The 24187-nt window shown below is 40.6% G+C and overlaps 2 protein-coding genes across 20 annotated transcripts in view; one reads left to right on the plus strand and one right to left on the minus strand.

The window, feature by feature from the left end:
* Positions 1 to 11218, plus strand: part of FUBP1 (far upstream element binding protein 1) — a 36820-nt gene extending 25602 nt beyond the window's left edge. For 5 of the 6 annotated variants that reach the window (XM_054212094.1, XM_054212098.1, XM_054212099.1 and 2 more), the window contains one exon: positions 9429 to 11218. In XM_054212094.1, coding sequence (XP_054068069.1) covers positions 9429 to 9446 — 18 coding nt within the window. In that variant the 3' untranslated portion in view covers positions 9447 to 11218. The remainder of the gene's footprint in view (positions 1 to 9428) is intronic. The other variant, XR_008468079.1, reaches the window with a different exon arrangement.
* NEXN (nexilin F-actin binding protein) lies at positions 167 to 23902 on the minus strand. 14 transcript variants are annotated; one of them, XM_054212089.1, is made up of 15 exons: positions 23788 to 23902; positions 18981 to 19168; positions 16045 to 16126; positions 14668 to 14859; positions 14445 to 14526; positions 14199 to 14347; positions 12813 to 12854; positions 11470 to 11664; positions 11218 to 11391; positions 8715 to 8900; positions 4408 to 4608; positions 2870 to 3091; positions 1576 to 1761; positions 764 to 1124; positions 167 to 662 (listed from the first exon to the last, which is right to left on the minus strand). In XM_054212089.1, the coding sequence occupies exons 3-15, from the start codon at positions 16069 to 16071 to the stop codon at positions 649 to 651; spliced, it is 2031 nt and encodes a 676-aa protein (XP_054068064.1). In that variant the 5' UTR covers positions 16072 to 16126; positions 18981 to 19168; positions 23788 to 23902; the 3' UTR covers positions 167 to 648. The 14 variants fall into 14 exon arrangements, with proteins under 14 accessions (XP_054068064.1, XP_054068063.1, XP_054068067.1 ...); XM_054212088.1 differs by lacking the exon at positions 23788 to 23902 and adding an exon at positions 23254 to 23379; XM_054212092.1 differs by lacking the exon at positions 23788 to 23902 and adding an exon at positions 22463 to 22933 and having other exon boundaries at positions 16045 to 16122.
* Between the last annotated feature and the right edge of the window lie 285 nt (positions 23903 to 24187).

Genomic DNA, 24187 nt, shown 5'->3' on the forward strand with positions numbered 1-24187 from the left:
GAAGTTTTACAAGCAAATGTTGGTACTGTAGAGACTGCTACGAGCCTTACTGAGATTATTTTTTTATTTTGGACTATCAGCTGCATAGTGTGATAAGAGCATAAGTTTAAATCCAAGCCCATTTTGAAACAAAAAAACTAATGCTCTTTGAAACAAAACAACAAAATTGAGCAGTTACGTCATCTTTTATTCTTTAAAAATAGTACACTGGGGTTTTTGAAAATCATTATCAATAAGTATTTCCTTTTGCCAGTTCAATGCCTCTGGGTTAAAGTAAAACAGCTTAAATATTCAGTGTTCATGCAAAATATGCCAATAGATTTACACTACTACACAAGTTTCCAGATTGTGTATTTAGCTTTATACTATTACACAACAGATGGTCTTCAAATGTGGGAGACTATTATAATTCAGCTTTTTTGCTTAGTTGATCTTTCATACATCGATTCCTTCTTTTTAGCCTTTAATAGTAATTTTTGTATTGCGCAAGGAACCTGGACGCTCTCACAATTTGAAGGTTATTCTTATGTGATGCAGGAATGACGAATCAGTGTGTATCCTTGCTTTCTTTAGTTGGCCCCATCAGAGAAAGAGATGATGCAGTAAGAAAGTTTTGAGGGGAAGAAAGATTCCAGCTAAAGTAGAGTATTAGTAGTCATCAGCTAGAAAATAAAAGAGTTAAGAGAAACAGATAATTAGATTTTCATAATAGGAAAGATGCAAGAAGAGTGAGAATTAAGCAAATTAAAAGGCTAACTCTTACTTTCAATGGTGAGAATACAGGTGCTAGCAGATGTGCCTCTGTTGTTGACTGCTTTACACATATATTCCCCTTCATCTTCTGGGAAGGTTTCTGGCAAGTAAAGGCAGTAGGTTTCTCCTCTTTCAATATATTGATAGTCCTCAGAGTCCTGCAACATTTCCCCCTCAAACCACCATGTAACTTCAGGTTTCGGTTCTCCAGTAATTTTAACTGTAAATCTCACTGGCTCGCCATCGACAACTGATGTGTTCTTCAGTGACTTCTTGAACCAGGGAGCTCCAGATCGAGCTTGATCCTCCTCATCGTCACAAGTAGAACCGTTAATAATGCTTCCCTCCTCCTCTTCTTCCTCTTCTCTTTTCTGTTTTAAAATAAGTTGATTTAGAACACTTAAAGCAGCAATAGCGGTATGATGGCTAGTGATGCATTTGATTACAGAAAAGTTACCATGTTTCTGAGAAGGGGGAACGCCACACCTGTCCTCACTAGGTAACATAATGCACTGAATCTGCACATGGAACAGGCAGTAAAATGGATTTTAATGAGGCTGGAATCTTGGGGTAAAATATAGGCATGAATGCAGATTCCATTTTCAGACTGTTCAAAGGATACAATGAACTTTCTTTGCATTGTACTCTTCAAGACATGTGAAAATACCAAAAGCAATTTTACATTATTGCAGCAATTCACAGCAGCTGTTAAAACAAGTCTAATGTTCCTTTTATGCTTCTGGCAGCGTCACCATCAGTGGTGATCAGATGCTAGATTAAAAGACACTTAGGACTGAAGAAAAGGTACTTTGTAATTTCTACCTTCTGTAACGCTGCATCGATTTCTTTTTGTTCAAACTGCATGCGTAGTAACTTCTGTTCTTCAATTCTCCTCTGCTCCTCTTCTTCCCTGGCTCTTGCCATTTGCTCAAAACGGGCCTTCATGTTTACTTTATGAGTAAACGGAGCCTCAGATTTCTTGGCTGGTCTCACATCTACCTCATCATCCTTGGAGGGGACAAAAAAAACAAAGTAGGACTTAATTCCTTTATTATGTTTTAAGTCTATATGATAATAAAACTAGTTTTGTAGAGCGGTAGCTCTTAACAGCAAAGCCACCTAGAGTCCTGTTTTTGTCAGAGGTTTGTTTGATGTTGGGTTTAAGATCAAGTCTCGTAATAGTTTATCCCAGGGACAGGGCAAAATACTTGCAAAGTTAATTTCAAAAATGCTGGGCAGAAAAATACTCCTAAAGATTTCTTTTCATATAGAAGTTGAGTACTGTCTTGTGGCAACGGTAAATCCTTAGTGACTTGACTTTTCATGCCACGATGTTACGGTGGCTTCAACACCTAACACAGATTGACCTTAGAAACACAATTAGCGTCAGTCATTAAATTAAAAGCTCAAAAAGATAGGCTTTGAGCCGATACTGACGTGACTGACTACTGTGGGAATGAACCTCAGGACGAGACTCGGACCAAGCTGCCTACGGTTAAGTTTCCTGCACTGGCACGTGATTATGTCATGAAAGCTCACGTTGGTGTTTTGGGTCACAGAGCAGAGTGTTGACTTGGTTAGACCGATAGTTTCATTTCTTGTAAAAACAAGAAATGCATGAAAAAATGTGACAGGTTCCGGTCTGAAGCATAGATAAGCAGGCATCCTTTTCTGCTCTACCCTAAGAAACAAGTTAAGATGATAAAAAGGCTTGATCTTCATATGGGATTGCTGTGGGGTTTTTTTTAATTCATACAGTGGAGAATGAACTCAGGCGGAGAAGCAATGCGTGTGATGATCAATAGATGAATTCTCAAACGCGAATGTTTCAAACCCTCAGGCTGGCAGGTTGCAGCTTGTTAAGATGCCGAATTGAGGACTTTAAGCAGAAAAGCAGATCTCTGCTTGACCAGATGACTGATAATAAACTGGTGCTGTTTTCTTCAGGGATGCTGAGGTGAGATTTCCTCATGCATCCAAAGGGGGGACCAGGAAAGAAGGGAGAAAATCATTTTGGAAACGGAGCAAACTTTGGTGAAAGCAGCAGCATTGTCCCCTCCTGGATCGTTAGTGTGCTAGTCAAGTATATTCTTAACATATACAGAATGTAACTTACCTCTTGAAATTTTTCAGCTTCCCTTTCTCTTATTTCTTCATCCATTGCTCTTCGCTTAGCTCGCTCTTCTTCAATCTTCTTCTGTATTTCTTCTTGAGACAATTGTCCTATTTTTTCAAACTTGCTTTTTAAATTCTTCGCCTGAATAGAACCACTTCTTTTTAGCTTTATTAATTCTTCATATTCTTTGCTTAGCTCAAAAGTTTCAGACTCTTCTTCCAGCTGTTCAGAAATTACAGAATGCGTTAAGGTGGATAATGCCCTAATTTTTACTACCTATTCTTCCCACAGATGGGTGTCACTTACTACACTTCACCAGTTCTCTTAGTTATTTGAAATCAGCACAGAGACCTTTTCCCTCTAATTTCTTTTTTTTCCCTTGCTGTTCTCAGGATTGCTGCATTTGTATCGCATCCAAACTAGATACAGATTTTAAAACATCTTGCTTGAATGTAGCCTTTGTTCAAGGATTGCTGTCAACAAACCACCCTTCACAGGCTCAGAAAGCCAGACACCTAGCGATACAAAAAACTTAGTTATCTGGGATCCATGATTTACCTCTCTGACTTACTTGCAAGATGATAGGAAAGAATTTTCTAAAACCTACTTTGATAGACAGAAAATTATTACTTTTTTTTTAAATTCAGTAAAAAGCTTTCAGGACGTCATGCCTGGAAAAGCAATGGCAGTTCTGGATCCCGTAGTCAAACCACGTCTGAAGCTGTAATTGTTGGTGCTTTACTCCCTCCTTTTATGACCTCTGACTGACAGTAAGGATGTACACGCATTTTACTTGGGTGTCCCTGTCTCTCCCTTCTTCCCCAGGATGTAATACAAAATTTACCTGAGAAGTTTGCAAGCTAGGGCCTTTATTACTCACTCCAGCTTAACCAAAATAAGTAAGTGTAGTCCTGTAACATTCAAAAGGGAATAATAAAGAATTGCTGCCCACAACTAAATGAAATGGAAGCGTAAAGTTCATGAACGTGGTGTTTTAGGCATTTGGTATGCAAAGCAAATTTTGTGTGTGATTTTTAAAACCAACTGTGACAGTCTTCAAACCCTTGATACACTGATTAGACATAGGTTGAGGGCACTGTAATTCTTTCCTAATTAGTTAACTCAGCATTCCCTTGAGGAAAAGAGAATTTTGCTCTTTCCTACTTTCACTGTTGTATATTCATTTGGGAACTAGATGTTTCTGTTCTCCCAATACTGTAAATATTACAAAATCGGTTTAGTAATACCGTAGAATTTTCAGAAGTGACTGTAAAATAAAATCATAAATTTGAAATCGTGCTTTTACTTTAAGGGCAGCAAGGGATAAAAGCATTTTCCTGATAGATTAGTGATAAAAAAATATGTATCTTATGATATATAATGTTACAGATTTCAGTAATTAACCGCAATGATCTATTATATTTTTATTCCTAGAATCACAGAGTAGAACCATAGAATACCAGGTTGGAAGGGACCTCAAGGATCATCTGGTCCAACCTTATTCAGAGCATGCTTAACATATCCTTTAATAAACAAACCTCTCCCATTTCTTGTCTCAACTGTTGAAATTCTTGCTTCTCCATTTCCAACTTTTGCCTACGCTCTTCTTCTGTGCGCCTCTTTTCTTCTTCCATTTTTTGTCTCAGTAACTCCTCAAAATTAATTTCCAGTTTGCCAGGTACAAGAGATTCTTGAGAAAATGTTTTAAACATTTCTGGGGATTCATCATCCAGCACCTGCTGGAAATGCAGAGCATTAGTGCTACATCCTGAAGGGACCTGTGATGAGATCAGTGTTGCTCAGACATAAAGATAACTGAGTATTTTGCCACACCTGCCACAGTACAGTAAGATCCAATATGACGACATGGATATTCCTCTAATATTTGGGGGATGTTGTATTTGCTTTAGCTCTTTATTATTACAATATGAAATTTCTATAATGACTATGAAGGTGTTTATTAAAATGTGGCCTTTTTTGCAAGATAACAGAGAGGATGTCCTCTAAATGCAGCTTTGGGACCTGAAACAATTAATTCCTGTTTCCTTCACAGACCATCATTACAAAAAGTGCTTGTGTTTGAATGCCATTGCTCTTAACGACGAAATACATACATCTGTAATCTTTTTCTAAGCAAACTGAATTATATTCCTGTTCGTAAGCAAAATTAGTATTCACAGGAAGGATAACTGAATGCAGTTTTCTACAAGAAACTCTTCTGCACAAATTGGTTATAGTAAGTTAGTTGCCAGTTGGTTGCCTTGCACAAGCCAGCAGCAAGGCTTTCCTCCCTGCCCTGTCCTCTTCCCTGGCTTCGGAGCAGGGCTGGGCTTTGATGGTCATTCTTGAGCAGGTTGCTTATTTTGTAGACTCATTTATAAGAAGATGGTAGGGCCCAGGAAAGGCGATTTTCATTACTTCCAAAAGCAGGAAGTGTAAGAACAAGTATTTTATCAGACTGAATTTGCTGAAGCAAAGCATTGCTAAAATATGAAGCTGTGTGCTACAAAAGTGGCCAGGTAGCATGACATGAGTTACGCAGGAAGATTTTAAAATAACTTCTTGATAAAACCTATACAAACGTATGTTTGTGCATGTAACTATGTAAACAGCAACAGAGAGTGTCTTGACAGGAATGTTCTGTAGATAAATGCGTGAGATGAGGTGAGGTACCCATCTGGAACTGCGTGGTCATGTGGCTTGAGGCACTATTTCGTCAGCGCATGTTTGAAAAGCCTTTTGGCAAACATTGACGAGCCCAACGTGCCTTCAGTTGTAGGCATTCCCAACGGTAGTAACCAGTCAAATGCTAAAAAGAATTAAAGGAGCAAAACTTCCATTCGAGAAAGTATTTTGGCTAGCTTTATAAAGAAACAGAGAATAAACATATATTTTTTAAAAGATTCCTTGGCACTCCCTTTTCTCTTTATTGCTACTAACTGCCATTGCAACTTAAACATTTCACAGCTCTTTGTGCCGTCATAGTTCATGCTGGTGTCCTGACCTACTTTGCCCATATCCTTTTTATTTGTCACAGCTCTTCCAACAGTTTTTTTGACTCAATCCCACTTAAATACTACTATTCAGTATAGATTTCCTACAGATTTTCCCTCCAAGTAAGCTTACAGTTGGACTTCAGCCCCACCATGCCTTGCATTCTTCATTCGTTTTGCATAATATGAGCATATTTGTTGAAATTGTGTTGTGGAGAAGCGGTGTCAAAAACCAAAGCTGTAAACTATTTCCTTTAATGAAAACAATGCATGGCCACATCGTTTTCAGGGGCTAACCACAGCCAAACCAGTGAAGAAATGTGAAAGTCTCTTGCTTGTGATGCATTAGTTTGTATGCTCGTCACTTTGAGAAGATACAGAGCTAAGTGAGTAGGAGAGGCATTAATTCAAAATTTACCAAGGCGTTATGTATCAACTGTAAAAAGCTGTGTGTACGCGCAAGCACCAGCAGCTGTCTGCTCGTATTTTTGAAGCAGTAAGTTATGAAAAGAGAGTAAGCCAACTTATTCCTGTTTAAAAAACACAGCAAGAAATTCGGCTGAATTGTGTGATACGCAAAACCCTTGTGGTTAGTTCAGTAAATATTTTAGCCGTATTTTGTGAAGCGAGACCACACTGTTTTTTTCTGCAAAGTGGGAACAGAAGGTAGTGAGAAACAGTCCCGCGACAGCCATAACTGCAGCACAGTCAGCCAGTTTTCAGTGGGCAAACAGCGACTGATAGGAAGTGGAATGTTTTTTAATTCTTGCTAAGACAGGTTCTTTACACAGTCTCTAATGGAAGGAGACTGAGAGGGATGAAAGATGAATGCATCTGTCTGAAAGCGATCGCCCTGATGGGGGGATGCGTGGAGGGAGAGGTGTAGCACAAGTAAATGTGAAATAGGGAGATCCTTCCAAAAGGAAGCGGCTTTTCTGTTTTCCAGCAACAATATTACTACTTCTATGCGCCTATACTTTCGAAACTAAACTAAAATGAATAAACATGAAAAAGGTTCTAAGATAACTACTTAATTTAAATGCTTACATACAAATTGAATGTGAGGCTTTACTACTTCTGAAAGGGACGGCTAATGTGTTCTTACAACATGTAAAAGCACATCTGCGTTGCTACTACATCGTGTAGCTGTGGAAAATAGGGAAAGCACAGGCTTACTTTTCCTGTTACAAGTAATAGAGAGTGTGTTGTTCGTATTCAGGATGCTAATTAGCAAAGTTCTCAAACGTGTCTATGCTGAAAATACATTGCCAGTCAATTTTTTTAAATTACTGAATGTCTTCACTGTGTGCTGTTACAGTGCAGTCATAGACTCTCTGCTGCATCTAATGGATTAAATCCTGCTTCATCAGTGAGGTTTTTCTTGCCTGGACACTTGAGCTCAGGTTCTTGCTATACTGAGTCAGAGAAAAGAGATTCTCAAAAAAGCAGGAAAAACCAGAAGACAGCACGCGCTTTCTTTGCTTTCTGTTAGTTGTCTGCTGGCTCTTTGTAAAAATTGTAATGGCAGAAGTCCAGCAGCACTCTTTTTTTTTTTTCTTTTTGTAGTGGCTTTAGCTTCTATTTTCCCTCTTTGCAGGTATGAGAAGACGCTATTTTCCATAATTGCTTACCAGTACAATATCAAATATAAGTTTACACTGTAGTTTCTCTGGGCTGTCTTTCAGGGTAGAGGTCTTGTCTTTGGCCCAACTTTCAGGCAGAGGGAGCACTGCTAGCAATATCAGTAGTTGTACGAAGCTTTAATTTGTCTCAAAAGCATTGCTTTGAATGATGAAGAGAACTTTGTTAGGCATGCAGTTGGTCTTTCCCAATAAAACCACAGAGGGGAATGTAGGAAGACTCTGCCGGATGGGCAGGTTATTCCACAGTTCTGTATGGCATGCCTTGCCCTTCCTTTTGAAACAAACAATACTTAGTTTTAGTTGGTAGTTGTGTAATTTAATACTGTATTTCCTAACAGCCACCCGTAAGTAACTGGCTTACACCCGAAATCCTGCTGAAACTTGAAGTTGTTGGAATAAGCATGAAGAATACAGTGAAAAGCTCCGTGCTTGTTATTTTATATAAATAATGCTGTTGCCACCCTCTGAAGTCAGGCATCTTTCTCTGCTTTCAGGCAGTGTCAGTATGCCAATCCTAGGACCCTGAAAATTGGTCTGCAGTACAATCTTAACTCAAATTTTAGAAGTCGTTGCATGTCACAAATATCTGTATTTGTCTACGGAAGTTCTATATTACGAATTATTCTAATGGGAAATGCCACCAGTTACTTTTTCTGTTTCTCTGAACAAGCAATGAAATGCAATAAAACCATCAATTAGCTGAGTTCAGTCTTAATTTTTCCTTCCTAAGGGGCTACAGATGACTATAAAATTTGTACTTGTGGTGAGCAATGTTCTAGTGTGCCATTAATTATGCTTTAGTAATAGCTGATCGGTGGACACCCTGTAAAGGTAGGGAGATAAATTTTGAGAAGTAAAATGAATTGCTCTTCCCCCCAAAAACCCCTAACTAATCCTCCTCGGGAAAATATTTTGCTTTCCAAGTTTGTTGCATCTAGCGTAATAATACCCACTAGATACAATATCTGGTTTTGCCTAAATTATTTGAAATCCTTTGTAGGCTTGCTGTAAGGATTGTTCTGTGATGATTTTTGGTAAACGAAGTTGATTAGTTTCCCCCCCACACCCCTTCTAATAAGTAGTGAGGTGAGCTAATTAACGAAGGAGCTGAAGCAGGCATTCCTAACTGTATTTAAAGCTTCTTCCCAGAGCTGCTTTCTAGTTCATTGGAGACTTAGGTAAAAGTTATACTAAACAAAAAAGCCATACCATGTTCTTCCTTGCTTCAGCAAATGCTCTTTTCTCCTCTTCTATGCGTCGTCTTGCGTCTTCTTCTGCTTTCCTCTTTTCCTCTTCTCTCCTCTGTCTTTCCATCTCCTCAAAACTGAGTCTGAGTTTACTAGGGCGGAATTCTTTAACAGAATTTTCAGATTCTTCATCACCACCTTCATTGATCTTCAGAGAAGAGGAAGAGGAAAAATAGAACGGACTTATACAAACATAAAAATATTCTTTCTAGTAAATAAATACTCCATTAATTCCTTTCTGATCTTTTATAATTTTTTTTTCCTCCTGGAGGAAAATTGTATGAAGAGTTTGGTAAGAAACAGTTTAGTCTCAATTTTAGCCAGGCGAGGGAAAAAACGAACATATTTCAGTGTCCTCTATGCAGCTTCTATAATTTTTAAAGATCCTTTGAGTGTGTAATTCAAAGAACAACGTGTTATCAGGAAAAGGCTGAACAATTAAGTACATATTTTATGGTCTCAGGGTTGGATCCTTTATTGTAAATCGCTCCCTATTCACTTTCTTTACATCACTTTCATAGACCTTTATTCCATCAAGCCTTTTTGTTTGCATATAAATTGTTTTCACCAATGCACTTATCAGTTAAAAAAATGCTGTAGAGTTTGATAGCAAAGCTAAACCTATTAACGTTTTGCTGTTACTCCAGACTGAGATGTTTGTTTCTTTTCTTTTTAGACATTTAATCATCACTGAAGAATGGGAACTGAGATACTCTGATCTCCTCACTGTTACTTGTCTCCAGTGAACACTTATCTGCTAAGGGAAGCCTGGGGTTTGCCAACTGCAATCAAGAACAAAAGAACAAACCATCTTCAGAAGATATCTCAGAGTACTTTATTTGTTTATGGAGGAAATTGGGACCTGTCAGAGTATCGGTATTCCAGATTTCTCTATACTGCAAGCAGCCCTGGGACTGGTACGTGGGGTGGCCAGTTAAGGGAATTAAAGAAATCTTTTATTTGGAATTTGTGTAGAAAAAAGAAAGAACTGAAGGAAATTAACTGCTGAACTCTTCCTTTAAGAAAACTTTTAACTTCAAATTTTGACGACCACTGACAGCAGATAGAACTGCATGCTAGAAATAAGGAATTTGTAAAGTATATTATTTGGTTAATAAACACATATACATAAGGGTGGGAAATGTGAACAAAACTTCATTTAGAATGGCTAGTGACTTCATGAAGTTCTCTCTCCTTCATTTTCTTCCTTCTTCTCCTTCACTAGTATCCCCTGCCCACCCCCAAATAACAAGAAAAAAGTGCGTTATTGACAGAATGTCAAGGTCACTGGTGCAGAAAGGTGAAGTGATTTATTGGAGGTGGAGATAAAGGAGTAAACTACAATTTGTGTATCTGCCTAAACCTAGAACCCTCTCAGTTTGGACCAGCTGGGAATGTAAGTGTTTCAGCTTTCTGGGGGTTCTGGGGTTTGTTTTTTGTTTTCTTGGAGAATATCAGTTTCCTGAATGTTTTTGAAATACAGTCAACATAGTGATCTCGAGCTGTTTGTCCAAGAATGCCCATTCATAATTATACTCTTTTTAAGTTAGGAAATTCCTAGAAATAATATTTTTGAAGATTTCACAGAAGATTAAAATCTCATTTCTCATTAATCTTCTTTGTATGTGAATTAGCCAAGTCATAGTGATCATGATTGTACAAGGGAAAGATATTTAAATACAGAACTTAAAAAATGCTTTTGGAAATGGAGTACAGTGAGGAAATACAGAACTAAACTATCTATCTGGTATATCTTATGTTAATCCTAAGTGTCTGATTCCTTTAGTGTGCTCAAAGAACAAACTATAGTGAGGTCTGTTTATAGTTGATGTAGAATAAGTCTGGCTTATGATAAAGAACACGTTTGGAGGCAGCCTTGCAAGTAATGTAAAACAGGAATTCTGAGCTACACTTCTGACAATCTGGGGCTTCATTTGGTAGTTCCTATTATATTGTTATTTATGTCAATACATACAAGAGAGCTGACCTGTCTGTTTTCCCTTTCTTCATAAGAGGAAAGTTGTAATTGATGTATTTATCTATTGTATTTATAAATAAATATGGGAGTAAGAAATAGCATTCTGTTACTACAGAATGTTTTCATCAAAAAAAACTGGTTTCTGAAACATCTGAAGCACTATCTAAGAACAAAACAGACAGCTAATTGTCTACTTGAGAACTTACAGCTTAAGGTGCTACAAAGTAGGTATAAAGCCTGCTAAGATTGCTGGCAAATTTAAAACATGTAAATGCCCCGGTTTTACTAAAAGAATGTCTAAAGCATTATGCCAGTGTGGTTACTGAGTTAGAACTAAGGCCGAAAATTAATGGTGATGCAATTTTCAGACTCTCAACAGCTTGAAATATAGTTAAGGAATAAGAAAAAAGAATCAGATACAGGAAAGAACATAAAAGCATATCCTATGTGAAAATTCTGTAACTAGATGAACAAAACATGTCTTTACCATTCTCTGTCTAGCTTCTTCAAAGGCACGTTTTTCCTCTTCTAAACGCTGTCTCGCTTCTTCCTCTGCTTGCCGCCTTTGATTTTCCTGTCTCTGTCTTTCAAGTTCCTCAAATGTTACTTTCAGCTTACCCGGAGACAGAGACTCTTGTGTTTCATTCTCTTTATTTTCACCCTATGTAAGAAAAATGAAATAGTTATATCTTACATAATAGCTATTCATTTCTCAGCTATTTTTAGATGAGTGGTTTACCATGACATATGAAAGGCACTTGGTTTCCTTAAGGAATTGTTTTTGTTCGTCATATTTTAGCTTCATTTCTTCATCCTGTCTCTCTCTTTGGTCTGCTCTCTCCTTTCCTGTGTTCTCAAAGTTTATTTTCATCTTCCCAGGTGTTTTGGTGGGTTTTACAGGCACTACTGTAACTAGCAGTGAATCATCCCCTTCCTGTCCAAAAAGATATTTATTATATTTTCATAAAGCGTGACTTCTAGATATCAGTTTCATTAAGAAATGAGTCTGTTTTTACCTTTGTGCGCCAAAGCTTCCAAGAGAATTACTTGCATTGAGTATTACCAACAAGAATAAACCTATCTGCCTTAGGCAGTCGCTAGTTTTCTTGTAACATCTGAAGAGCATCAAGGCTGAATTATATTTTAAACGTAACTGCTCGCAAGCTCCTTCATTTCTTTACATATTTTCATTAACTGTTAGTTATAAATAGTCATGGTTTGGAGAAGAACAGGTGAAATTTTGGATACATAGCAATTGTAGCCATGCTCTAGTTCCAGTCTTGTATTTAGCCAGTAAAGGATATACTGCGGTTGGAATAAAGCTAGTAGTTCTAGAGAGCAGTATACAGTTTGTCAGTAATTTTTTTGAAGGATGTTGCTGCTTCAAAACTCTTTTCACAACTTGTCAAAATACATGTTACCCTTTTTTTTTTTTTTCCACACAATACCATGATTAACGGGGATACTGTCAAATAACTGGAAACTAATGTTTGTTTGTCTTTCCAAAACTGTAGTAGGAATGTGATTTTCTTGTGTTAGTGAAAGACAATAGGATCTTTGGACCTAGCTTTTTGAAATTAAACATCTATTTGCAAGACTTAAAATCCAAATCCATATGGTAAATTAGTGAATTAAAGAAAAAAAAAAAGTTAACTGAGTAAGGTGTTCAAGCAATCCAAAGCCATGTGGTGAACTAGTCAATTAGAAAAAACAGTGAACTGAGTAAGGTGTTCAAACATCTGTATATTGACAGAATCCCCTTGTAATTTCAAGTTTAAGGCAAAGAGCTTTTAAGATGACAACTTTCCAAAGCAAGAGGACTTAGAGTATCATTGCCAGTGTATCTCAAATCATTCTGGCGGCTTTGAATATTTACATTTTAGATGTTTTTAAGCACAAACTATTCACAGTGCAGACTTAAATAAATTCACTTCAAGTACAGACATATAGTTTCATATACTTTAAAAAATTGTTAGCTTCTTGGTTGAAGTGGTTGTGTGCCCTTTTCCCAGCCCAAATTACAATAATAAAACAAAGTGAATAAAAATGTAGGTGAACATTTCTTTAAAAAAATCTGATTACCTCTGCTGCTGATTCAGTTCCCGTATTGTTAAAGTCATCAATCTATTAAATGAGAATTTCATATGATTACATTACTTTGGCTCTTTGCCTTAGATTTGCAAACATAGAACTGGAAATTCTTATTGTATCAGTGATATGTATGTAGCACTTAAATTCACAGAGATGGTAATGATTGAACCTTTGCTGGAATACTTCAGGTAGGTTAGCTTGTTGAGGAAGAGGGAACACGACATGAAACATCATACAGAAAGTATGCTAACGCATTCTTAACACTTCAGGGTGAACCGAGTGCTTTAGATGTCCAGTCTTCATGTAAGCATTCCAGAAATGTGTAAAAAGAAGAAAAGCTAAAGCAAATTAATTGATTGTTTCTGATTCAAGTGACATTATCTTCCCCTCAACTCCTGCAAAAAGCCTATTGCTGTATTTGCTTCCTATGGTGTCTTTGTATGTTTCTGTCAAAAACTAACATACTTTCTAAAATTCTATATGGTATGTACTTCTGCCTTTCAGAGTAGATGAAATACGTTAGGCACATTTCCAGTTAAAAGTCTGGTTTGAACAATGTTAAAAGTCTTAGTAGAAAATACTGTCCAAGTCCTTGTTGAAAACTGGCTCCTCCTATAGCATTGTTTTTCTCTTCTTACAACAAAATCAAACCAAAATTAAGGACTACTGTCTTTTGGTTAAATAAAAATTGGCTTATGGTTCTACCGTATCATTTAGATGTTCACTCTCACTGCAGTATTTGCAGCACTGAAGAAAACTTACAAATGGAATTAAACACGATACCCCAATGCAAAATTCTACAAAAGACACAATTTGCTTTATTGGCATCACCAAAAGTTGGAGTCTGTTCACATGTATATGTAATAAAGATTCACAAAATAGCAAAGGAATAAAACATGATCTGAATCTTCGTGGTTTATGATTTTTACTACGTTATTATCTTCTCTTTTTTGCCTGCTGATGGCGGTTTCTTAGTTGTTCTCGCTTGCCTTTGTTCATCTATCACTGAACTGTATGCACTAATCTATAAGCAAAAATTGTCTAAAGTAAGGATCAGTAAAATACAAGAAACACTTTTAAATTAGTTCAGTGAATTCTATAAACTCTTGTATGCCTATGACACCAAAATTTTTGCCTGATTCGCATTCCTACCAGGGTCATGCCTACCTGGTTTCATCTATAACTCAAGTTTAGTGATTAAAAAAATTGTTACCATAAAGAAGATGAAGATTCTCTGAACATTATTCAACACTTCCATCCCATCAAGCATTTTCCATGTAAATCACCACTATCATAAATCTTAAGATCAGATCTTTCTGATCAATGTAAAACTTCTTTCTTGTGTTGATTGTTTACAGTTATATCAGATGAACATACCTCCTGTGCTTTTTTTGCTAATTCTCTTTGGATTTTTCTTTTCTCAATCATGTCTTGTTCAATTCTGCGCTTTCTTTCTTCTTCCGTTCTTTTTCTTTCTTCTTCTTGCCTTTGCTTTTCCATTTCTGCAAACTTGCCTTTAACGGTTCCTGTGAATATGAAATACACAGTTCAGTAGTTCCTGAATTATTATCTGATACTTATCTAGTGAATTATGTGAGCTTTAAAATCAGGCCTCTCTCTTACCTATGAGCTTTGGAACATAACCTTTTTCTATTTTAGATGATTTTGCGTCATCGTCTTCATCAGATCCAAGCAGTTCCTTCATCTAGTTGATGAAACACAGAAAGTAAACTGTCTTTATACCTTAAATAAAATTCCAGTATTATTGTCGTAAAATAATGTGAAAAGATTTTCACGTATAATATTGAATATTAAAATAACACAAAATATTTGCAAAGACAATAACCTCCTGCTTTCTCCTGTTCCATTCTCTCTCTCTAACATATTGTTCTTTTCTTCTTTGCTTTTCATCTCTAGATCTCCTTTGATTTCTTTCTTCCCTTGCTTTCTGCATAGCTTCAAATTTATCCTTTACATCACCCTTGTGAAGCTTGGGCACATAGGATTTTTGGACGGGTTTAGATGAAGAAAGCAGAATCTTGGTGAAGATATAGAAGAAATGAAGATAAGAAAAAGAAAGGTGAAACAGATGATGGACAGAAATATTCTGATAGATTGGATTAGAAAGAATGTAAGAACGTAAAACAGAAGTGCGTTTGGAATTATGAACTTCGTGCCACTAGCCATCATCAATTAACCATCATTGCATTTGTTCATAAAGAGTCATACATACTAAAATATCCAAAGCAACACTTAACATTGTATTAAGCTTAGGCCATAAGTAATTGTAATAAATAGCTACATAAATAATTATATGAACTATGTGAATATGCATTTTCAATTACTGTGGCTTTTTAAAATTAGATATGGATCTATATTGGTGCTTTCAATCATAAGCAGTCACCTGCACCCCCAGCATTTAAAACCGATATAAAGACACAGAGATATAATACAATATCTATGTTTTCTTCTGCAGCAGTTCAACAGCCATATATGGTTTTTAAATAAATAGTATTATTTGTTCATTTAAAACTTCCAGTACATTATACACTTACTTTTTTAATAGTGAGAGAAACTCAGAAGTCCAGTGATTTTATGTTATAAAGTGTCAAAATCACTGGACTTGCAGGACTGTGATATTGACACAGCTACTGACGCTTCTTTGCCAATGCCTACTCTGCATGTGAGGAAGGGAAGTTCCCACTTTTCAGAACTACTGTGAAGTTTTCTCTCTTTTTACTGTAACGACTGCAGGAATGCCTCCATACAGTAATGCTGAGAAAACTGGCTGAGAACATTCCGTGTTTCATATTTTCCACCTAAGGCAATAGTATTTGTTCCTGCTTTTGTTCCTGGTGCTCGGTAAGTCTACGAAGAAATCTTTGAAGTAGCCTAATATTTACATTTTAGAATTAAATGTGAATGTTGCCCTGAATTTCCCCCACATCATTTGAAGTTTCTTCGTATTTTTTTGCCTTTATTTTGCCTTCCTCCTTCAGTTTTTTTTTTTAATAACAGTAAGAATGTATTTCACAGATTCCATCACATCAGATAGTTTCCTTAAGCTACTTTCAAGCGCCCTTCCATTGTCTTAAAATAACAGCAGTACCAGCAGACTTACAGTATAATTGTTTGTCTTTTACAATTGTTTGTAATTACTCTTTTTGCAAGCGTCAGTTGTAAATTACTACACTACTTTGATTACTTTAAAATTGGTACATACCTCAGTTTTCTGTGCAATGTCATTCATGGCTACTGCGCTGTGCTCTGCACCTGCTACGTTTAAGATTGCTTTCAGTTTCTACCTGAAAGAAACAGTTGTAGTTATATTCCTTTTTTTTCCTTTTAAATGATGCTTTAACCATCTCCCTGTAAATAACATTGCATAGGCTGAAATCGATGTATCACAATTTCATTTGGTCCTCTGAGGCCTTTGAGGACATGAATAGGTTCTAAGTATGCAACAGTGATTAAAAGAACAAGCTTATGATTCACTATTCATGCTCATAACCCCTCTATATAGTCCTAGATATTGGGTTTTAATTTCCATTTGAGAAAAAAAAAAAAGAAAAAAAAATAACTTGCAGCCAAGCTCTGGCTGCCCTGTTTGGTGTGTTACGAAACTGGTTTTCTCACTGCTCGTGCTAGCAGAAAGGAATGTGCTCTGCACCTCCGCCGCTCCGCTTCAGCCTCGCGTACGAGCCAGCGAGCTCAGGTTGCACCGAGTTTGTGGAGTGCTCAGGCCAAAACCCCGCGGCCTCCTGGAGATGCTGCTTCGCCTTTATACGGCTGAGAGGAGGAAAGATGGCCCGGTGGCCAGGGGGAACCAACCTGCGTTTCAGAGATGCAGCTGGATGGATCTCCTGCCTGGGTGTACGCTCTTGCTTGAGTCGCAGCCTGGCTGGCAACTCCCTCAGCTCTTCCCCCAACGTGGAAATACAAAATAACGCTTTTCTTTCTCCTAGGGCTACTCTAGGGGAAGCTAGTGCTAAAAACTACAAAATGAGTTAGGTAAACTGCATGCATACCTTGGAGAAAGCGTTTGTATCATTTAATTGTGGGCTGGAAATTGCACTGCATTTTTTAAGAGAAAAGCATTACAAATTTTAAATTACTCTGTGTATTAGAAACCTAACAGAAAGGCACTTCAAGTTCAGGGCAAGCCTTTTCCTCTTCCCCCCCCCCCCTTTTTTTTTTTTTTTTAAATCATCAGGTGTATCGGAGCTCGTGGGAGGAAGGAAATCCTGACATGACTGTGGTGCCATTGCCTTCTGCACCGTACCGATGCCCTGAGTCCCAGCCAAGCCTAAAAACTCAGTGTGTCCAACATGGTGCAAACAAACAGACTCAAAGGCGCAAAGTAAAAAGGGTAGAAAAGGAGCTTACTGCTGGAAGGGACTTCTCACTGGTGGTTTAGAGGAACTGTAGTCAGGGTTTTTCATGATACAGAAAGTTCTTAGTAGTTCTGAGCCTGTAAGTTCTCTATTTCTTAATTACAAACAGATTATAAACATGGGAAATTTTATGTGATGTTAAAAATAATGAACATTAAGAGTTGTTGCCATATAAGCTCTTCGAAAATACACCATCATCAGTGCTCATTGGTGCTGCTGTAGCTATACACATCAGATGAGATTCTTAGACATCCTGGGATGTTTTCCCAAATTAAAATAGTCACAATATGTGAAACAAGCATTTAGCTACCAATCCCTGCCCTGATTTACAAATTCCAAACTCTTAAAATTCAGCTGCAACAGAGGTGTTCAGGGGAACACTTGGGAGTTCCTTTTCAACAAATGAGTATAGAAAGTCATTCCCCCCCCAAATCAGAGCTGACAAATACCTCATTTGTAGACTGACACCGTTCAGTTTGCCACTTGTGAGCGCACGAACATAAAAGTACTAAGTGTTAATTTCCATTTAGACTGTTTCAGATCAGCAATGGCATGTGAAAGTTCTGTTGTGTCTAGAAAGGCAGATATCTCAACTAGCATTCTTGTGGTCTGAAGGTCCCCATGTACTTTAATATCCATTTGCACATTGTGCAGTTGGGTTTGCACATCTTTGTAGGCTTTAGCCTACTTCATGCGTGTAAGTAAAATCCCCATTGTGATCAGCGTAACAAAACTAGTTAAAATCCTTTGACTTCCTCATTTTTTAAGCAGGTCTTAGAGAAGTTCTCCTCTGTTCTCTTTTTGTTTCTCTGCTTTTTAGATTTCTTCTTCCCTACTTGTGGCTGATAGCCTTTAGCCTTGTACTTGAAATACAGAGCTGAATAAAAGGCTTACTGCACGAACCCATCAGAAAACAAAGGAATGTCATGCGTTGGTACAATTCATGCACTGAAGTAGCCTGGGACATAGAGACCTTCCAGCCTTCACACGGGGCTGGAGCAGTAAGTCCCAAAGATAATCTTTCACAAGGAATTCCATTTCACCTAAACACCTCAAACAAAGGTTATTGCTAACCTTCACTGCAGCAACATACCCTCTCTATATGGCTTCATCTTAATGTCGTTTGAAAACTGACTATTCCAGAGTCTGATTTGCTTATTATGTGCAATCAATTGTAGGAAGAAGATTAGGTTTACGAGTCTGAGAACGCAATTTAGCTCTTGAGCTAAACCTTTGTCTTGACCCTGATAGCTCCAATTACCTGAACCCCTTGACAGTGCCACTAAGACTGCTGACAGCAGAGAGACCTACCCTCAAATAACAAATCTGAAATTTTCTTTAAAGTGCAACTGTTGGAAGAAATTTCCTTTGCAATTTCCTGCTGTCTGAATGTCCAAAAATGTGCCAGTCCAACAGGTTGTGGGCCCTCAAGATGGCAGGTACATTACTGCCATTTGGATTACTGCCATATCTCCTATTACTTTAGGCTACTTTCCAGTTCCTTGGCATGACTAACTCCTAATATGCTTGAAGGCTAGCCAGCTGGCTCTAAGACATTTTGCATCTGCAAGTCATCCTGCCTCCATCGTCGATGCTAAAAGATATGGCTATAAAGCAGTAGGGCATTACTAAACACGATATCACCCATGTTTGCACTTTCTTCCCTCCCTGGGGCAGTTAAACCTTGAGCGGGGACAGCAGCGGGACCCTCCCTCCAGGACCCCTCAAACCAGATGAGTAATTTCCAGTAAGGACAATTTAGTACCTTTCAGAAAAAAAAAGAAGCACTCCTTGAGTTTTGGCTTGGGTCTGTGAAGCTGTGGCCACTGCTTCAGGAACAACAACAGCGGATTGAAGCTCCTTTGTATCTGCCTTATCATTAGGAGACGATCCACACATTCGATGCGTTGTCGCTGAGAAAACCAAACTGGCTAAATCAAGAAGTCCTGACACCTACAAATCGTGGAAGAACAGTGACTCCATCATCTGCCGGCAGCTTTGCACAAAGGAGGTGGTAATAAATTTTCCAACCCAAGGAACTTTTACATGTTTTACTTTCTAACAAAAGCTGCTTTTAAATAAGATATCTTCCTACCCTTTTCAGAGGAACTAATTATATATTTAAGTTGTACATACATCCTTCTTTTGTAACAAGAATTTTCCCACAGAGTTCATCTAATACAAGTAATGCTTGTTTTTTAGGGCAACAAAGGTCTACTTGTACATGTACTTATTTCAGAAGAGATCTGTCCTGTTATGAAGTTGTCCAATCCTTTATTTCCCGAGATCAACATATCTCAGGAAAAGCTGTAAGAGCTCCCCACTGAAGCTTCCCACTCAGAAAAAAATCGAAAAAATCATTATAATGTCAACCATAACCGTGATGAAAGATGAATTCAGCTCGTTACTAGGCTTTCTTTGCCTATCCAGTCTCATCACTCTAGCATTCACCTGACACCAATTCTTTTTTTTTCCCCTGCACATTTTACCTTTCCTATGATTAAACGAAATATCTCAGGTGTTACAACATTTATACTGAAAGTACTAGACTGCAGTTCCCCTTTCAGAGGAGGTCTACACCGAGACTTTTCCTAGAAGAGAAACTTAACGTCCATCCTTTGATCAATGGTCCTACCTCTGGAATTGAACGGAAGAGAAAATGCCGTTACTAGAATGGCTTGACTGGCTGTAATGGAGAGAGTGATCTCTAAGAAGTTTCAAGGGAAATTTTAATACAAAACCAGTAACGTGTAGGAAACTAGGCAACAGATTGCAAATACTCTGAAAAAAAACCCGCACCAAACAATAAAAAAACTACTGTTCTCAAGCGTCCTATGTGTTTGCTGTAAATGGGTAAGCTTACACCTCCAGTGTCTCTTGAGTTGTTGTGGTCATAGCACTTTTTCAACTTTTCACACAGAATCCCTAAAACCTTTCTTTAGGCAAAATAATCAAAGTGAACAAAGAAAACTGTTAAGGGCACACAGAAGGTTTGATGGCTCACAAGCCCCAAAATCCATCTCCTTAGATTTAATTAATTTCCATTTCTGAAAGGAGGTCAGAGTCCTCAATTGATCGAAAAATATTGTGCAGCTTTAACCAAATAAAAAACCCTGCCACTAAATAACAAAATCCCCCTTCATTAGAAAACACAGATCTTGATCGTCAGCGGAGTGATTACCATCCTCACACGAGGCACAGAAAAACACCAGCATTTTCCTGACCTGAACACTACTCTCTACAATAGGGGTACGAAGCCAGGGCTTTAAACAAAGTCTAGTTCCTCTGTGATTTCTCCTTTCGGGAGGCCCCTGCTGTCCTACGGCTACTGTGAGTTATAAATAAGCCCTTCATGGCACGGGCTAAGTTACGTTTACCATCTGTCTCCTCTTTGTGATCTACTTGCAGGGAAGACTCCATTATATAAGAAAACCATATTGTGAGAGTTGGAAACTCACCACTTGCAGCCAAAGCGCTTAGGAGAGGAAAACACAGTCCACAGCGTTAAAATATTTAACGAAATATTAAATAGAACTGGAAAGAGGAGGGGAAAGAGAGCAATGGCCATCATTTATGTCCTTACTGTAACTCATCTGGAATGACACTACCAGTTGTTGTACTAAATTACAGATACTAAAGTAGATACTAAAATTACCGTGCATAGAGGAAGATCCTGGACTGGCATAAATCATCGGCTCCAGGGAAGCCAATGAGTTATGACAATTAACACCAGCTGTCTAAACTTCACATTTTGTAAAATACAAAATACAAAGCTACTTCCACTTGCTTGTGTCTCCTTCATTCAGTCTTTAAATTAAATGCTTACCAACAATTGATGCAGATAATTCAATTTCATACACAATCTTTCCTCAATCTTTGAATTTATTGCACTTCAACACTTATTAAGTCTTATATGATAGTAGAATAGTCCTTGCAGATATGGTGTTATTTATAAAACATTTATTATAAAGGATTTTGTCTATGTCTGTTTATTTAACTATAAATACTCTTAATGTGACAGTGCCATGTAGTCCAACTGCTGTGTTAAAAAATAAAATCACCCTTCTCTGTAGAAAAGGTCTGTCTGTTAATTCCTTACTCTCTTCACAGACTGTTACAGGGTACGTAGGTTCCAGAGCAAACATAGTAGGGGCTGAGAGTTTGGTCTGTTGTGCGGGGGAAGCCCTGCTGAGATCGTCTGGCCCATGATTTCATGTCCCAAGATATCTGCTGATCCTAATCGTGGGTGTCAGCGAACTGTGAACTGAGATCCCCAAGAGAAAAACCAGCATATTTTGCCCCATGCCATAGTTCTTCCACCCCCTCTTGTGTCACAGCAGCTGAAAAGAAACAGTATGATTTGAGCTCAACTTTTGTTGACTCCACTGACAGGACCTCAGACATCGGGATACTGGAATGTGGGATAAAACACGACATGAAGCACCACTGAAATTTGCTTCTTCCCTTCTCCAATGACAGGACACAGCCTATCTGCCTCTTCTCTGGAATCCTCGTGGTCAGCTCAGACTGAACACAGTGGTCGTCACTGTGCCTGTGCCATGCCTCTGCCGCAGAGGAGAGGTCTCCTGGCTTCCTGGAGACTGGCTGCTGCTTCCACTTGACCAACCCTACTCTGATGCCCATGAAAACCAGGTCATGTGCAACACCTTCATCTGAGCGGACATGGCCACCTTCGGTGCACAGCAAAGGGTCCCTCATATTGCTTCCTGAACTGCTCTTGCACCGCCGCCAACCTTCCCCTCCGTTTTCCCACAGCCAGCTTCCAGAGGGCTCGGCCATGGCGCCGTTCCTTGTTAAAGGAGTTTCGAAGCTGAATATCCAAGTATGGTAAATGACAGATTGTCCGACTTCTTTCACGGAGGAAACTACTCATTTAAAATATTCCAAATGCAGTTAGAGAATTCCTTAGGCACGTCTTAAACCGTCAACCCAGTTCTTGTATTTCACCAGAATGCGCTTTCTACGTATACTAAACATACTGCTGTACCTCTGTATTTCATTAATACACTTGTCCCTCTTATAAGGCTAATTATTATTTTACAATTTAATTTAATTGGACATTTTCCTAAGAGATCTAGGGTCTCTTAATACCCGAGATCGAAGGTTGAGAGTACTCTTTTCTAGAATCCAGCTACTTGCTGATTACTTTCCGAAATACTGATGCGTTTTCACTTAACGTGCCTTTTTTCGCAGACGTCTATTGCGCTAGCAGAAGCTCTTATTTACCTAAAGCAAAGTCGACAGCAGCTCGTTCGTAAGCTGTCACGGGAGCCCAGTACGTCCTTCCAGGCGCGGGTGCCTCACGCCCGCAGGTGAAGCGGATCCTCGGGGCGCTGCCAGCCCGCTGCCGAGCGCACCGGCGGCGCGGGGCTGCCCTTCACGCAGGCACCCGCCGACTACGAACGCAGGGGATTTTCCACTAACTTTTCCCGGAGGCACACCACCGCCCGGCGCAGACCCACACGGGAGCCCGCCCCGCGCCTCCCCGCAGAGCGCCCGCAGCCGCCCCGCTGCCGCCCGGCTCCGCGGCGAGTGGAGGCGCGAAGGCGGGCGGGATCCCCCGCCGGGCACAACCCCGACCTGCGACAATTTCATTTAAAACCCGTCGCCCCGGTGGCGGGGGCAGCGCCGTGCCCCTGCCCGGCCGCCGAGCCGCGGCCCGTGAGGGGACCCCGCCCCGGGGGAGCCCGCAGCGCTCGCCGCGTCCCGTTATCCCTTCCCTGGCCGCCCCCGCCGGCTGCCACCGCAACCCAGGGGGCCTCGGCGCCGTCCCTCGCCCACCGCGCCCGCCCGCCCGACCTCCGGGCAGCCGCTGGGCCCGGCCGCCCGCGGGGGCTGTGAGGGGGCGTCGGGCGGAACGGGCTCCTCGGCGGCGGGGCCCTGAGGCGGCGGGTCCGGCCGAGGAGCTGCGGGGGTCAGCGGAGCCGGGCGGCCGCGGGGGAGCGCCGGGCCGAGCGGGGCGGGGGAGGCAGCCCGAGCCCTCTTCTCCCACCCGCGGCCGGCGGAGCCGCTCTTACCTGCGAGCGCTGCCCCGCCGCTGCGGCTCGGCGCGGTCCCGGCTGGCGGCTGCCGAGCGCCCCTTGGCTGCGGCCGCCGCTCCGGCGCTGCAACTTTCCATAAAAGTCGCGACGCGCCGCCGGCGCCCGCATTCCAGGCGAGCCCGGGGCCGCGGCAGCTGTCCCAGCCCGGCCCGGCCCGCCTCGGCCCCGGCCCTGCGGCGCGGCTCGGCACGCCGTGCCCGGCCCCTCGCCGCGGCGGGGGGCGCAGCCTGGCTCCTTTCCCCCCCCCCCGGGAGCCGCCCGGCCAACAGGGCTTATTTTGGGCTGGAAGCACCGCGGAGCTATAAATAACCGGGGGAGGGAGGCCGCCCCGCGGCTGGGGCTGAGAGGGCCCCGCGGGCGGAGGGGACGGGGACCCGCCGCCCGCCCGCTGCCGGCCGGCCCGCGGCTGAGGCGGCGGCACCCCCCGGCTTTGCCAGGCCGCGGGGGCGGCTGCCCCAGGTGATGGCAGCGTTCTGTCACCCCAGCAGCTCCTGGTCACCACGTACTTACAGCCACCGCAGCCTCTCAGCGGGACGCGCCGGGCTGGCAGCGAGCGCTCCACCGCCGCTGGTGCCTGCCCGGCCGGGGGGAGGCTTTATACCCGCCGTGGTCAGGCCCCGGGTCGTTTTATGGCAGACGGAGAGCAATCAACTAATAATAGTAATGTGACAGTTAGCTGGTGGAGCGGAGGGGAGTCGAGCTAGTGCCAGACCTGCGGGACGGAGAGTGGCTTCGGCTTAAAGCAGCACCTTTCGCGGGAAACTTTGCGAAGCAGAGGCAGGAACGTGATTTTATTACATCTGCATGCGTTCCTTTTCCTGCCTAAAGATGGCTTGTTTCCTACACGTTCAACTGGAAGGTCCCCAGTGCAGAACCTTCTTCCTATCTCACTTGTGTCTGCCATGCTGGA

This window comes from Rissa tridactyla, chromosome 8 (genome assembly GCF_028500815.1).
Source record: "Rissa tridactyla isolate bRisTri1 chromosome 8, bRisTri1.patW.cur.20221130, whole genome shotgun sequence".
Classification (NCBI taxonomy): Eukaryota; Metazoa; Chordata; class Aves; order Charadriiformes; family Laridae; genus Rissa; species Rissa tridactyla.

Coding starts and splice junctions, on each gene's coding strand:
- NEXN (XM_054212080.1), bottom strand. CDS start 23,385: ATGCGGGCGCCGGCGGCGCGTCGCGACTTTTATGGAAAGTTGCAGCGC. Junction 12,855..14,198: donor TAGCAAAAAAAGCACAGGAG/GTATGTTCATCT, acceptor CTCATTTAATAG/ATTGATGACTTTAACAATAC. Junction 3,092..4,407: donor TGAGACAAGAAATGGGAGAG/GTTTGTTTATTA, acceptor ATTTCTGAACAG/CTGGAAGAAGAGTCTGAAAC.